Genomic DNA, 16,628 nt, shown 5'->3' with positions numbered 1-16,628 from the left:
TTATGTCCAATTAAACAACAATGCATAGTGTTAAATATTATCAAATTATATAAACAAGTGCCAAATTTTCATAGCATGCGGCTTGTGCAGTGTGACCATTTGCTGACACTTTTAAAAATCTAGAAGAAAACGAGGTAAAAACACTGCTGTTTATGAGGAAGGGGCATTAAAGTGGAGCTTAAAATGATTAATTTTGCCAACTTATTTACTTTTTAATTTTGTTCTTATTATACTGTTTATTGTGTCTATTGGACACTATCCAAGGCAAACAGCCCTAGTTAGAAAAGCCTGAATAATCCATGGAAATGAGAGAATCTCACAATCCTAATACACAATATACCCCACAGAAATCCCTGGATTTGTGTGTAACTTCCTTCTCTCTTGTGGTATCAGAGTTTATTGTTTGTTTTGCTTTTTTTTCTGGTAAAATATTGGTTTATAATCTTTAAGATTACTAACATAGTTTTAATCAACAGGTTTTCCAAATGTCATATTTCTTCATGTTACCATTCATCACTTCCTGCTTCTGTCAAATATTCAAATGTAAATTTTTATTTTAAAAGTCATTTAGACCAGGTGTGGGACCTGATATCATCCTCTTATTTATATTAATAATATTTATTCTGAGTTCTTTCCCTTGACATTTTACTGAATCCTTCTTGGCCCATTTGAAGTCACCCTACAATACACACACACATTATATATATGTGAGTAGACAGACAATAAATTAGTGAAGTCAGCACTTCCCTCTCTGGATTCCTCATGTCTTACTGAAAGAAGAGAAACAGTTAAGATTATAAACCCACTTGGGGAAATATCAGAGAAGCTGGAAATAAAAAACAGATACTAGTGTCGGGGGCATAAGAGGAGAGACATGAAACAAATACACAATGATACACAGAGGGACACATGGGGACAGAAAGAAGAAAAAACAAAAACACAGAGACAGGAATTTCTCTCTCTCCTTCTCCTGAGTCTCCAAGTTTTCCCTGGGCTCTTCCCATACCTCGTTCCCTCCTCCCAGTCCTTTTGGCACCTACTTGATATGCTCTGTGCGTCCAGAGCCCTCGATGGTCTTGGCTCCCCACCGTTGTTCCTTCTCGGAGATGTCATTCTACAGAAGACAGCACTCAGCGATAAGTGATGGCAAGAGATGTGCTAAACTGAGAGGCCACACAGCTGACACACATGGCCCCCACGTGCCCTGTATCAGCTGCTTCCTTCAGTCTGGGACTTTACTCAGACCCCTCTCCACACCTATCCCACCCAGACCCCCATGCTAACATGGAGCTGGTGAGCTCTGAAACCTCCCTTTCTATTCTGCATCCCTCAAACTTTCTCGTTTAGGTCTCCTACAACTCCTGAATCCCTCTAAGTTATACATGTCCAGCTCAAATCCTGGCTCACAGGCCAAATGAGACCCAGTTAATCTGCTTCCTTACCACTGCCTTCCAAATCCTGTCAGTCACAACATCACTCATCTGCACCTGCCTTCTTCCAGCCTCAACACAGGCTATCATGCAGGCCCCAGTTATTGCGGACAACTGTCCTGCCAGACAGTCCCATCTAGGGCTAGCCCAGTCCCAGACTTCTTCTAGGCCCCCTCAAAGTATACAGAGTAGCCCACATGCCTGCCCTCTGCCACTTACTGTCCAAGTAAAGTTATTTCCACACTCACCACAAAGTCAGGGTCTGTGTCCCAGTCATCACCCTGGGTCTCCACGGAAACAGATACATCATGTCCTACTACAGACTTCCACATCTGAGGGTGAACGAAAATGGGAATGATTAGATGAAAAAAAGGGAGGAAAACAAGAGGTGGGAAAACAAGAATGCTGAAATCAGTGATTAGTAGCCCAATGTTTCTCATAAATTTTTTCTTAGAAGAAAATAGAATCTGAAGCAAAGCAGATGAAAGTTTTAGGAAAGTACTTTTGCTCAGAGGAGGGGGGTGATGCAGATATATTAAGACGACCTAATGTAGCCTAGGTTCTTTAGTCTGGAGAGAAGTCATGGGTGTAGGTAACACTAAATAACTTGGGTGTCAAAACTGCTGAAATCTCCTGCTTGTGTCAAGAGGCCAGCCCAGGGAGTGGCTTAAAGCATTTATCAATGAGGGATATAGAACATGCCTGGAATGACAGTGTCACTTCACTCAGGTATCTACATATGACTTCTTTCATAGGTGTCATGGTATATATCAGCCCAACTCTTGATAAAGTGAACATCTACACTCCTCTCTACAATCTGCTAAACTCCACTCTAAGACTGGTCACTGTACAAGTTGCATGTCAATAGGGGCTCTCAGCTGAAATTCCTTCCCTGAACAATGCATGGGGAGGTATTATTTGCTGAGACTAATTCATTCATTATTCAAGTTTTAAAAATGGTTTAATCATGTTTTGGTCTTCCCAGGTGGCTCAGTGGTAAAGAATCTGCCTGCCAAGCAGGAAACGTAGGTTTGATCCTTGAGTCAGGAAGATTCTCTGGAGAAGGGAATGGCAACCCACTCTAGCACCTTTGCTTGGGAAATCTCATGGACATAGGAGCCTGGTGGGCTACTGTCCATGGGGTTGCAAAGAGTCGGACATGACTTAGCAACTAAACAACAACAACAACAACAATATATTATTTTTTAAGGACAGTAGCTGGTTCAAAAAAGAGCATATAAAATCCCTTGTTCTGAACATTAAGAATCATTAGGCTTTTATTAAACTAAATAGATGTGTTTAAGAAATATTTAGAGAACACTAATTTGAGGGGGTGTCAAATTATCATTTCACTAGGGCATCCCCAGTGTCTCTGCTGGCCTGCCAGTCCTGCATGAGGAGTTGAACAGGTGCCCTGCATCTGTGGGGTCCTGGGTCTTGGTGTGAAGGGGAAACAACAGACAATGCTCATCTGCTCTAGTCTCCCCCCCTGACCTTGGTACCACTTGCTAGCTGGAAACTCCTGCCCACCCTTCCATGCTCATACTACTTCCCCACACCCTTTACTGTCTCTTAAAGGAGCCCCTCTTACAATCACTCCTAGGACCCTCCAGTCTCTCCAGCCAGGCACTCAGACTCTCTAATTTTCCTTTTCACTTGAAAACTCCACCCTTCTCCAGCTCTTTGAAAAACCCCTGGGAAACCAGCCACAGGGAAATCTGGGGGTAGACTGGTTAACGAGATGCAAAGAGGGCACTGGGGAAGTATGAACCGAGTCAGCTGGACTGTGGGACGAGTCACTGCCAGGAGCAGTTCTGTCTTCTCCTGAGGGGGTGACAATACTGGATGGGGGGAAGGTGGATAAGACCTATGGTCCTGGCTCTGGGGCTGCTCTGCCATTAAAAGGAATTCACACAGAAAACTGGAAAAGAGAAGTTTCTGAAATATTCATGAGCAATAAGGAAGCAGTGAGGACTGATGGTCCTGCCCTCTTTCTTGCTGCTCCTCTCAGGCCCCAGCTTACCTCTCCCATCCTCATGTATTTTTGAAACAGAAGGGTTTCTGACACAGAGCCAACTTAGCATCCTTGAGCTACTGGCTGGGAATAGGGAAGCCAAAGGTGCTATCTAGAGGTAGGAGACCAGAGAGTAACTGGCTGAGGCCTGGTACCGTGGATATCAGGCATGATCGAGGATCTACTTATGAGGCTGCCTCAGTAAAGTACAGGGACTGAGTGTCAGATCCCCCAGCTCTGTTCCTAAGTTCCTGTGGGAAAATGGGTTAGGGAGTCAAGATAAGAGTATGTACACATTTGCCAGGTACCAGGCATTTATCAATACTTTGGTAAAGTATTGAACATCTCTGAAACTCTGTTTTTCCCAATGGAAAACAAAGAGGTTAACCTCACTACTCCATCAAGTCCCCTGTATTTCTGACCTTCTGGGATTCTGTGATCCTACAAACAGAGAAACCAGCCCTAGTCGAAGCACCATGACTTAATTTGGCACTTGGTTCTCAGCACTGGTGTACATTAGCAACTACTTCCTGATTTGTTGCAATGTCTCCTGTGGGTTTTGTCTCTCTTAGACCCATAAGCTCTCCAAGGGCAGAGACTGTCTTCACCTCCAATAATCCTTCTCCCAACTCAGTGCTTAGGAGCAAAGGGCCTTAGAGAGAATTGCAGGTAGTCAGCAGAAACCAGGAGGCCTGGATGGCGGCTGAATCCCATTCCCTGGGCTCCAGCGTTTTCCTTCTGTTTCCATCCTCACATGCTCATTATCTACAACCACTCACCACCAGGCCGGCCTGCTGGCCATAAAAGGTTAAAAGCCTACTAGCAATGACTTCACCTCTCAGCAAGGAGTAACAGCCAGGTAGGGTCCTCTCATTTCAACTCTTGTCCTGTGCTCCCCAGTTTTCCCACTGCCCAGAGTACTCACCTTCAACTCTGCGTTTGCTCTCTCAGCTCCTCACGAAGACACTCGACTCCTTTCTAGCTGCTGCCACTTCAGAGCAAGAAACTCTGAGCTGCTATTTCAGTTCCGTATTCAGGTTTTCTGTCATTTCCTGCCACTCTGTCCTCACAACTGCTTCCTGAAGTTTGAGTCAGTTCCTTCTGCTTAGGTATTTAAATAAAAAAGGATTAAATGCTCTGTGCTTACTCTTTTGCAAGACTTTGAGGGTTCCGGAGTCCTTAAAAAATGCTTCTCTCTCAGAATTTATAGTCTGGTCAGGGAAGCAAAATATTTAACTAGAAAACACATAGAAGAATGCTGTAGAATAGCATTTGTACCCTAAACAGATGGGCAGTTGCATCTGTTTATAATAAAGAAATTTAGAGAATTTGGTATGGACTGAAGGGATAAGAAAGGATTAATGGAAAAAAATGATTTTTATGTGGATTTTGAAACATAAGATTTAAAAAGAAACTCACTACCTTACCCACAGTACTTAAAACTGGGGTTTACATATAATAGATGTGGGAGTTAACTTATAAGGGAAAGGTAAGACATAGACACAGAGGGAGGAAGTTTCAGATATTCTTTAGGGGGAGGTGAGGAGTCAGAGCTAATTCAGAAAGATTTAGTCCCAGGCAATAAGTCAAAGCTATAGTTTTTCCAGCAGTCGTGCATGGATGTGAGGCTTGGATCACAAAGAAGGCTGAGCATCAAAGAATTGATGCCTTCAAATTGTGGTCCTGGAGAAGACTCTTGAGAGTCCCTTGGACTGCAAGGAGATCAAACCAGTCAGTCCTAAAGGAAATCAACCCTGAATATTCATTGGAAGGACTGATGCTGAAGCTGAAGCTCCAATACTCTGGCCACCTGATGCAAACAGCCGACTCATTGAAAAAGACCCTGATGCTGGGAAAGATTGAAGGCAAAAGAAGGAGGTGGAAGACGATGAGGTGGTTAGACAGCATCACAGACTCAATGGACATGAATTTGAGCAAACTCTAGGAGATAGTGAAGGACAGGGAAGCCTGGCATACTGCAGTTCATGGAGTCACAAAGAGTTGGACACAACTTAGTGTCTGAACTACCACAAGAAGTAGGAAGAAATCTCATTAGAACTGATTCAAATGTATTCTTTTTAATGGCTGAGTAATATTCCATTGTGTATATGAGTTCTCTCAGTTCTAATGAGATGGATAAAACTGGAGCCCATTATACAGAGTGAAGTAAGCCAGAAAGATAAACACCAATACAGTATACTAATGCATATATATGGAATTTTAAAAGATGGTAACGCTAACCCTATATGCAGGACAGAAAAAAGAGACACAGATGTATAGAACAGACTTTTGGACTCTGTGGGAGAAGGCGAGGGTGGGATGATCTGAGAGAATAGCATTGAAACATGTATATTATCAAGTGTGAAACAGATCACCAGCCCAGGTTGGATGCATGAGACAAGTGCTCAGGGCTGGTGCACTGGGAAGACCCAAAGGGATGGGATGAGGAGGGAGGTGGTGGGGGGGATCAGGATGGGGAACACATATAAATCCATGGCTGATTCATGTCAATGTATGGCAAAAACCACTACAATATTGTAAAGTAATTAGCCTCCAACTAATAAAAATAAAAATAAATGGAAAAAAAAAAGAGAGAAGTAGGAAGAAATCTGAAAGAACTAAGTGGTACAAGATGATGGAAGGCCCTTGTGGCATTCTATATTACTGTTCCACAAGATTTGCTAACCCTCCCTTCCCTCTTGAAGACAGACTTGCTCTGGTTGACTGTTCTGACCAGCAAAATATAAGAAGTAAAACACATCACTTTCTAGTGGAGACTTTAAGACTAGCAGGAACTTTGCTAGGCTCCTTGACATTAAGCCACAGGTGAGCCCTAAGGGAACTCAGGATGGAGACAAATGAGCTGCCCCCTCCCAAGTCCTTAGCCACTGCACCCACCTCACAGGCACACCTGAGGGGACTCAGCAAGGGAAAGAACAGGACACTAGCCCTAGATAGCTAAGATGCGTAACAATGAGCCCAGACTCTTAAATCTTCTCATGCATAGAAAATTCATTAACTTGGGATATCTGGTTTTCTTTGTTGTTGTTCAGTCCCTCAGTTATGTCCTACTCTTTGCAACCCCATGGACTGTAGCACGCCAGGCTTCCCTATCCTTCACCATCTCCCAGAGCTCACCCAAGCTCATGTCCTTCGAATCCGTGATGCCATCCAACCATCTTGTCCTGTCGTCCCCTTCTCCTCCCACCTTCAATCTTTCCCAGAATCAGGATCTTTTCCAATGAGTCAGTTCTTCGCATCAGGTGGCCTAAGTATTGGAGCTTCAGGTTCAGCATCAGTCTTTCTAATGAATATTCAGGACTGATTTCCTTTAGGACTGACTGGTTTGATCTCCTTGCAGTCCAAGGGACTCTCAAGAGTCTTCTCCAACACCACAGCTCAAAAGCATCAGTTCTTTGGTGTTCAGCATTCTTTATGGTTCAACTCTCACATCCATACATGACTACTGGAAAAACCATAGCTTTGACTAGATGGACCTTTGTCGGCAAGTAATGTCTCTGCTTTTTAATACCGTCTAGGTTTGTCATGGAGAACGCAATGGCATCCCACTCCAGTACTCTTGCCTGGAAAATCCCATGGATGGAGGAGCCTGGTAGGCTGTGGTCCATGGGGTCGCTAAGAGTCGGACACGACTGAGTGACTTCACTTTCACTTTTCACTTTCATGCATTGGAGAAGGAAATGGCAACCCACTCCAGTGTTCTTGCCTGGAGAATCCCAGGGATGGGGGAGCCTGATGGGCTGCCGTCTACGGGGTCACACAGAGTCGGACATGACTGAAGTGACTTAGCAGCAGCAGGAGCAGGTTTGTCATAGCTTTTCTTTAATAAAGAGTAATTTGGTTTTCTCTAGTTAACAGTAGTCTTTTGAAGTTTCAACTGACTGCAGGGTCTTTACACCACTCCTATATATCCTGGCTCCTCCCTTACCTTTCTGTAGCAGTTCCGGAGAACTATCAGGAAGGCTGCAGCCTGGGTTTAAGTCCTCAGTTTTGTCTGCCAAATAAAACAGAATTGTCAACTTTTAGGTTGTTCTTTTTTTCCTCCGACTGACACAAGACAACTTGCAACTCTCTGGAGTGGCTCCTCTGGCAGCCTAGGTCCCTGAGTGACGGTCCCCAACTAAAATGACAACACAAGTAGAGCCCCACTCATTGCTTAAAGGACTTGGAATCTGACTAAAATAGAATCCTAAAAAATAATTGCTGTTTTAGCTACTGAGAATTTGGGAGTATTTGTTACTGTATCTGACCAAGCCTCTCCTAATCTTGATTGACATGGAGTTCTGACCGGAATTGCTCAGTTGTGAGCTCCCCAGTAGATTCAAACAGGGCCTGGATGAAGTTTGTCCAAAATACAGAGGTGGGCAATCTAAGGATTCTATACCTAATGTGGAGATTACCTACTTTTCCTACCTGATAACCTATTTATTATGGCAGCACCAAAGTTATTATAAGGAAGAGTAAATTTGTAGAACAGGGAAAAAATCTTCTAGATCATTTTGAATCCTAAATTTGCGCCCCAAAATAGAAACAATCAGACCAGATATTGTGACACACCATCCAGGTATGGTTGTTTAGAGAAATCAAAGAATTTAATCAGTGATGACAAGAAAGCCCATGTTGGATAAAGAAGATATGGTACATATATACAATGGAATAATACCCAGCCATAGAAATGAAGTAATGCCATTTGCAGCAACATAGACAGATCTAGAGATTATCATACTAAGTCAGAAAGAGAAAGACAAATACCATATGTCACTTATATGTGGAATCTAAAATATGACACAAATAAACTTACCTACAAAACAAGAGACAGACTCAGAGTCACAGAGAACGGATTGGTTGCCAAGAGGTAGGAATGGATGGGAGAGGGATGGGTTGGGAGTTTGAGGTTAGTAACTGCCAACTATTATATAAAGAATGAATAAATGATAAGTTCCTAATGTATAGAGCAGAGAACTATATTTAATATCCAGTGATAATAATGAAAAAGAATATGAAAAATATGTATAACTCAATTTGCTGTACAGTAAAAATTAACACATTGTAAATTAACTATACTTCAATACAATTAAAAAAAAAAGCAAGTCCATCTTCCCTTTAGCAAATGTCCCAAGTTCATTCCTAATGAGAGGCAGTAAAACACAGCAAGTATGGGCTTTAAAGTTAGATAGATGTGGTTCAAAATTTACTTATTGTACCTTGAGAAAGTGAGTTAGCTTTTCTCAAGCAGTGACCTGATGTTTTGTCCAGTTGCTCTTTGTGACCCTGTGGGCTGCAGTGGGCCAGGTTTCCTTGTTCTTCACTTTCAGAGTTTGCTCAAACTCATGTCCATTGAGTCAGTAATGTCATCCAACCATCTCATCTTCTGTCACCCCCTTCTCCTTTTGTCCTCAATCTGTCCCAGCATTGGGGTCTTTTCCAACGAGTCAGCTCTTCACATCAGGTGGCCAAAGTATTGGAGCTTCTGGACTTGATATAAACAAATAATAATGCCCATCCTGCTTTTCTATGAGACTTACCTTCCCTACTCTACTCCTACCCAGAGGGATCCCTAGGGATCAAGTATTTTCAATGTGCACCAGATAGTTCTTCCAGGCCCAGGCAAAAACCTGCATGAATCTCATGCCCAAAGGCTCAGCTTTGTTTGGTTCAGTATTAGGATGGCATCTCCTCACTCCATTTCACCACCTGAGATCTAGCTAAGCCTAGAAAGATGCATGCAGCTAGATGTTGGCCAGTGAGAAGGAAGCCTAGATATGCACAGCTCTCTACCTCTACATTAACTCCTGGCTACCCCATCCCTACTTCCTCTATGTTCCTTCCTCCCCTCAGCAAGCAAACACATATATGTAACCTCCTGTGTATACATACACACACCACCACAATATTTCATTCTGAAAATAATTTTATTAATTTACAGTTGTTCAGGAAAGTTCCTGGGTTGCTGTGACCATGATTTGGTCACCACAGAACAAAGGATTAGAGCAGATCAGTGTGTCCACCAGTTCTCTCTCCTCTTTGGGTAGTGAGAGCAGGCAGGGGACATGTGCAAAATGAGAAAATAACCAATCGGTAAGGGTTGGGGCCGGGGAATAGGCACAAACGGAATTCAAACCTGGCTGTCATTCTCAGGCTTGGATTTAAATATTTTGTCTTCTCTATAGTCTCCCTCTATTTCCTTCAGCTCCCTGTTACCACAGAGGGCAGATGACAACATGCGGAGAAGCTGGAGTAAGTATCACCAACTGCAAAGCAGCTTTGGACTTCAGGAGGCTAGGGGTGGTTGTCACACCAGTCCAATCTCCCTGGCTGGGATTCAGCGCCTCACCTAGGGCTGGTTCCCAGTATACTGTCTTAGGGGTTCCCAGTGTACTATCTTAGGGCCCACATTCGAGGCTTATCCAGATAACACAGGAATGATGAGTATTGAATTCCACCGTCCATAGCCAGCTCCTCTTGCCTTTCAGTGAAAGGAAAGGCACAGGCCACTTCATACTTCAGTACACATGTGATGATCAAGCGATAAGCAGTGGGATCCTCACCGTACAGTCCAGGACCATGAGTCTCACTCCAATTAAGTCTGAACAGACAGGGAAGGAGATGCTGTCCTCCTATGTGATCCAACAGCTAACACCCGTGGGGAGTTCTTCCACTCTTGCTCTATTTTGCCAGGGACCTAATTAGATATCCTATGAGGTAATGTTCCCTGGAACATTCCCCCTGCCATGTTTATGGCAGGTCCATGTCCTCTGAAGCGGGAGAAAATTATAAGGTACATGAGGGAAAGAAAGTATCAATCGGAATGATACTGGACTTCCGTTTATTAGGTTTATTGGAACCATCCTCCTGGCTGAAAGACATTCCTCAGCATCTTTCACAGGACCATAAAATATCAGGGCCCTGCAAAACCTGAACAAATATTGGGCTCAATAACCAATGCAGAAGTGTCAGGCCCTGGGCAATAGAAGAAAGCAGAATCACTGGCCCCTGCAGCTCTAACCTGTGCTCATATCCACCTCTGTTTTTACAGGCACTTTCTGTGGAGAATTGGAGAAGAGGATCTGTAAGTGGGAAGACTGTACCACTGGAACTGATGGTTTTGATGTTAGAGGTGAGGAAGTTCCAAGTTTTGGGAGGAGTGGTCCAAAAGGTGAGGACTAGGCTTATAGATGGCCTGTGAGACATAGAACAAGTAGGACATGAACCATCAGAAAGTAGACGGCTGCCAGCAGCGGCACCCTTGTCCGGGAGTGACAGAGCGAACGCAGGACCCGCTTCCATCCAGCACCACTCCGGGTCTGAAAAGAAAATGTGGAAGTCAGAGAGTCTCACCCTAGAGAGATCTGCCCTGTTTCCTTCTCCAACCACTGCAGAGAAGAGGTGTCCTGAGAGGAAAACTCCTTGGGGCCAGTAGCTTGGTACATCCCAATAGTTTCCTTTAGCCTTTCATACCCTTCCAGTCTCAGGCCCATGTTCCTTCTCCTTGACCCCTTGCCCTCAACACAGCCAGCCCGCCTGATAGCACAGTGCCCTTTCTTCACCATTCTCCCTTCTTACCCTCCGACAACTGCTGCTTGTAAGATCTATTAACAGCGCCTGCTCCTGGGAGCCGCAGGAGCCAATGATAGGAGACCGGGCAGAGTCCCATTCACCATGCTCCAACCTAAATTGAGGAAAAAAAAAAGAGGCATTGGTTCATGGCATGAGAGGCTGATCAGGTGAAATCACCCTGGACATCTTGCCATGGGATGCAGTGTAAGGGACTTGTAGCTCCCATGGCCCCGTCCTCATGCAAGGAGTGAAAGGGTAGACAGGTTTCTTTCAGCAGCAGTAGAGATGGTAATAATTACCAAGAACTGACTGTGTATCAGATGCTGGATCAGGTGTTTTACATATGTTTAATTCTCAGGTTTAAGGTTGGTGGTGGTATCTTCAAAGTAAGACTTAAAGAAGTAAAAAGTACTTGTCCACAATGGTACATCCAGTAAGATGTAAAGCCAGAATTCAAAACGCAGCTGTGTCTCTAAACCTCACGCTCTTTTTTCCCTGCCACACCACACCTGGCTCAGAGACACTCTTTTAATTTTTTCCCTGTTTATTAAAATCTAATAGGCAAAAGAATTCAAGAAAGATTTTTGTGGGGTTTTTACAATTAAACTGAACTGCAGCCTCTATTGCTTTCTGTTTCATTTTTTGCTAATTTGCTTACTCATTTAATACTAGAACTTCTCCATTTAATGAAGAAGCTGTTTTTATCCACTCAACGGTTTCTCACAAAAACAAGAATTGACCCTCAGAATGAGAGAAAATAATAGCAAATGAAACATCTGACAAAGGATTAATTTCCAAAATATACAAACAGCTCATACAACTCAATACCAGAAAAACAAACAACCCAATCAAAAAGTGGGAAAAAGACCTAAACAGACATTTCTCCAAAGAAGACATACAGATAGTAAATAAACACATGAAAAGATGCTCAACATCACTCATTATTAGAGAATTTCAAATCAAAACTACAATGAGGTATCATCTCACATTGGTCAGAATGGCCCTCATCAAAAAGTCTACAACCAATAAATGCTGGAGAGGATGTGGAGAAAAGGGAATGCTCTTGCACTGTTGGTGGGGAATGTAAATTGATAGAGCCACTATGGAAGACTGTATGGAGATGCCTTAAAAAACTAGGTATAAAATCACCATATGACCCAGCAATCCCACTCCTAGGCATATACCCTGAGGAAACCAAAATTGAAAGAGCAACATGTATGCTATTGTTCATTGCAGCACTATTTAGAATAGCTAGAACACAGAAGCAACCTAGATGTCCATCGACAGATAAATGGATAAAGAAGTTGTGGTACATATACACAATGGAATATTACTCAGCCATAAAAAGGAGTGCATTTGAGTCAGTTCTAATGAGGTAGATACCTAGAACCTATTATACCGAGTGAAGTGAGTCAGAAAGAGAAAGATAAATACCATATTCTAACACATATATATGGAGTCTAGAAAAATGGTACTGAAGAATTTATTTACAGGGCAACAATGGAGAAACAGACATAGAGAACAGACTTATGGACATGGGGAGAGGGGAGGAGAGGGGGAGATGTATAGAAAGAGTAACATGGAACTTACATTACCATCTGTAAAATAGAGAGCCAACAGGAATTTGCTGTATGGCTCAGGAAACTCAAACAGGGGCTCTGTATCAACCTAGAGGGGTGGGATGGGGGGGAGATGGGAGGGGGGTTCAAAAGGGAGGGGATACATGTATACCTATGGCTGATTCATGTTGAGGTTTGACAGAAAAGAGCAAAATTCTGTAAAGCAATTATCCTTCAATTAAAAAAAAAATCCCATGAGAACTGTATCAAGGTGCTGCAAGTAACACAGCACACACCTGATCAATCATTTGCCTAGAGGGATGCACTTCTTAATTGTGTGGGAAGGCTGGAACTCTACTCCTGATGTTTCCTCTACATGAAGGGATGTTGATGAGCCTAAAACCCCTGCATTCTCTTTATAGGGCCCACACTTTTCTCAGGAGTGAAGGAACACTTTAATCTGATTTGTGAGCCTGGAAAGAGAAACTCAATGTGCCCAGCCTAGCTCCATCCTGCCTGATCTCATGAGAGCCTGACTGGCTGCACAGGACCCCTTCTGTGTCTGTTCCTCCATAAGATAAGCTTTTTAGGGGCAGCCTTGATGCAAACAGCATGGTCTGGTACCATGCAGGTCAGTCTGTCACTGTCTGTAGGCTAGACTGAGTAAGGATGAGATGTTTGTAAGCATTGGTGGGCTGCTTTTAAATGGCAAGTCCACTGAGTTCCATAGGCATTGTGGAGTGTGTGTCAGGTGCTAACAGGACAACAGCAGTGCCAGGTCTGGGGAGGCAGCACTCAATTAGCTGCCTCGATATCCATTCTGCATTAGGGCCAAAGAGGGAATTGTGGATGGGCTGAGCTTGGATTACTGTGGCTTGTCTTGAGCCCACTTTTTTTTTTTTTGAGCCCACTCTTGCTACAGCACCCATCTCAGGATGAGAACTGCTGCTGCTGCTGCTAAGTCACTTCATTCGTGTCCGACTCCGTGTGATCCCATAGACGGCAGCCCACCAGGCTCCCCCATCCCTGGGATTCTCCAGGCAAGAACACTGGAGTGGGCTGCCATTTCCTTCTCCAATGTGTGAAAGTGAAAAGTGAAAGTGAAGTTGCTCAGTTGTGTCCAACTCTTAACGACCCCATGGACCACAGCCTACCAGGCTCCTCCATCCATGGGATTTTCCAGGCAAGAGTACTGGAGTGGGGTGCCATTGCCTTCTCTGCAGGATGAGAACTAGATCCTATTTATTCCCAAGTCTGGCCCTGAAATGCATACAAGTACAATCAAAAAGGGCTTCTCTGGTAGCTCAGCTGTAAAGAATCCACCTGCAATGCAGGAGACCCTCGTTCGACCCCTGGGTTGGGAAGATCCCCTAAAGAAGGGATAGGCTACCCACTCCAGTATTCTTGGGCTTCCCTGTTGGCTCAGATGGTAAATAATCCAAATGCAATATGGGAGAACTGGGTTTGATCCCTGGGTTGGGAAGATCCCCTGGAGAAGGGCATGGCAATCCACTCCAGTGTTCTTGCCTGGAGAATCCTCATGGACAGTGGAGCTTGGTGGGCTGCAGTCCATGAGGTCACAAAGAGTTGGACATGACTGAGCGACTAAGCACACACACACACAGAATCAGAAAGGGTCAGAAATGAAGAGAGGCTGTGTCCCTCGGTACTTTACCGCCTGATCTGCTCCTCGGCCGTGGCGAGGGCAGCCTCTGCAGCCACCCTTTGGTCTCGTTCTTCTTCCAGCAGTTTTCTCAACTCGTTCATCTCCTGTTTAGTGCTGGAGAGCTGCTTCTGGGCCTCAGAAAAGCTTCACGACAAAAGGAAAACAACAGCATCACTAGATGCAGGACAGAGTTGCAGATATAGGGACTCGAAGTCTTCCTAAGGTTATAAAGCATGGAAATTTATAGAAGGCTGTACAAACACAATGAGTATTTTAAAAGAATGCCTGTCAAAAGATTAAATAAAGCTGCAGGAAATGCCTTAAGAGATTTTAGGGACTTCTGAATATCTCTCACTTGAATATCATCATCTTAGTAAGATGTGTGTGTGTAGGAAGGGTCTGTTTCACAAACTACTCACACTCAATTTGTTATTATAATTGTCACTTTATAATGTTCACATTAATCCTGTGAGGCCAGTAAGATAAGAAGACACATTAAATCCATACAATGGACTCCCGTTCTAACTAGATGACCGCCCAAGTGCTGCCTACACAGCGCACACTCCAGGGTTGAGAGCTGCTCCCCCACCTTAGCTGTGGCTCGCTCAGTTCTTCAGCATCACCTTTCCTGTGACTGCCATTCTTTTCCTGGGGAGCTCCTGGAGCAACATCTATATTTAGCGGCCCCTGGAAGAAGAATAAATTTAGTAATTCAGTGATGAAACCACTCAAGAAATTGTGCTCAGGCAAAATGAGAACTTGCTTAGGCATTGGAGAAAAAAAGAGAAATCTTGGAGAGGAATACCTCTATTATCACTCTCTTCAAGTTCAGATTTAGAAGTAAGAATCTTCTGCTCTAATAGATTAATCTCCTACATAAAACTCGTCATTAGACTTTCCTCCAGAATCTCATTCTTGAATCTCTCCTCTCAAAATTTCAAGGCTGGTCACTGACTCCCTCTTGCTTCTAGTGGAGACCCATCTACTTTCCAGAAGCCACTCTGGTCCCTGCCCGATTCAGCCACTCCTCCTGCCCCTCTCCTCTTCCTGCCATGTCCTATTCCCCTCCACGCTCATTCTCAGTCTTCATCGACTTCAACAACCTCCCCTCTCCACGGCTGTCAACAACTCTTACCAATTTTGTTTCTCAGGTCCAAATCTCCCTAAAGCTTTCCTATTACTTGAAGCAAAAAGCCTTCCAAAAGTCTCAGTCATCACTGTTTACCACTCACTTTTTTATTTCTCTCCCACCAGCTCACTCAAATGGACATGAATTTGAGTAAGCTCCGGGAGTTGGTGATGAACAGGGAAGCCTGGTGTGCTGTAGTCCATGGGGTCGCAAAGAGTTGGACACGACTGAGCGACTGAACTGAACTGAACCTCACTGTTGATCTTTTTCCTTCTAATCCATTCACTCTTCAGTTTTTCTTGGACCTTATTCCTCCACTCCTCTCCTCACTGTTTCCATCACACCTATTTGATCTTCAGCCTGAAGACATTGACCTTTTCGAGGCTGTGCTTTATGCTTTATCATCCGTGCTCAATTTCCCAACACTTTCCCCAGCCTCTCACCTTTTCACTCACAGCTTGCAGCTCTTGAACCTGCTTCTCCAGGACTGCACAGTGATTGAAAAGGTCACTGTAGTGCTGCTGGTTCTCACGGAGACTCTGACTGGTGTCACAGAGCTGAATAGAAAGGGTATTTTTCTCTTCCAGCAGTTGAGAGAACTGAAATAGGAGAGACGATAAGCACTAGCCCACAGGACTGTTTCACTAGGAGCAGGCAGTGTGTATGCTTAGTCATATCTGACTCTTTACAACTCTGTAGTCCACCAGGCTCCCTGTCCATGAGATTTTTCAGGGAAGAATACTGGAGCATGTTGCCATTTCCTCCTCCAGGGGATCTTCCTGATCCAGGGATCGAATCTGCATCTCCTGCATCCTGCACTGGCAGGCAGATTCTTTACCACTGAGCCACCTGGGAAGCCCCACGATCAGGCAGAGATATAAGCAAAGGCTGAGCATCCATAGGAAGAATCAGGGTGGTGGCTTGGAGAGGAGACATTCTATGCTGACAGCCCATCTGCTACTACCCATGCTAGAGCCCGAGAAGCAGTGCTCCTAGTTAGCTGGGACCCAGTTAATGGAAGCTTTAATATCCCCAAACTATGAACTCCATGAAGGGTCACTGTGTATCCTCAATACCAAGCATATGGCTAGGCTCACAGAAGGTAGATAATAGTTATTGTTTGCTGAATGATGAATAAGTGAATGATCGACCCTAGGGATGGAGATGTTCTGATTCTTGGTCTGGGTGCTGCTTATACAGGTGTCCTTACTTCATGAAAATATACCAGACTGTATTTGTGATTTGTGCACCT

General features: G+C 44.0%; 2 protein-coding genes across 5 annotated transcripts in view; both read right to left on the bottom strand.

Annotated features, from left to right (window-relative positions):
* HCLS1 (hematopoietic cell-specific Lyn substrate 1) overlaps positions 1-4,529 on the bottom strand; it is a 34,957-nt gene extending 30,428 nt beyond the window's left edge. The window contains exons 1-3 of the mRNA XM_043875108.1: positions 4,370-4,529; positions 1,679-1,762; positions 1,041-1,114 (exon numbers count right to left, since the gene is read on the bottom strand). Of these exons, the coding sequence (XP_043731043.1) occupies positions 1,041-1,114; positions 1,679-1,762 (158 nt within the window). The 5' untranslated portion in view covers positions 4,370-4,529. The remainder of the gene's footprint in view (positions 1-1,040; positions 1,115-1,678; positions 1,763-4,369) is intronic.
* Positions 4,530-9,358: 4,829 nt separating this feature from the next.
* The window catches only part of GOLGB1 (golgin B1), a 75,114-nt gene continuing 67,844 nt past the window's right edge, over positions 9,359-16,628 (bottom strand). For all 4 annotated transcript variants that reach the window (XM_043875102.1, XM_043875101.1, XM_043875103.1 and 1 more), the window contains 5 exons: positions 15,820-15,975; positions 14,837-14,934; positions 14,257-14,391; positions 11,029-11,134; positions 9,359-10,769 (listed from right to left, as the gene is read on the bottom strand). In XM_043875102.1, the coding sequence (XP_043731037.1) occupies positions 10,635-10,769; positions 11,029-11,134; positions 14,257-14,391; positions 14,837-14,934; positions 15,820-15,975 (630 nt within the window). In that variant the 3' untranslated portion in view covers positions 9,359-10,634. The remainder of the gene's footprint in view (positions 10,770-11,028; positions 11,135-14,256; positions 14,392-14,836; positions 14,935-15,819; positions 15,976-16,628) is intronic.

Source organism: Cervus elaphus, chromosome 19, assembly GCF_910594005.1.
Source record: "Cervus elaphus chromosome 19, mCerEla1.1, whole genome shotgun sequence".
NCBI classification, from domain to species: Eukaryota; Metazoa; Chordata; class Mammalia; order Artiodactyla; family Cervidae; genus Cervus; species Cervus elaphus.
Note: the sequence above shows the minus strand (reverse complement) of the source record. Positions and strands in the feature narration are given on the sequence as shown.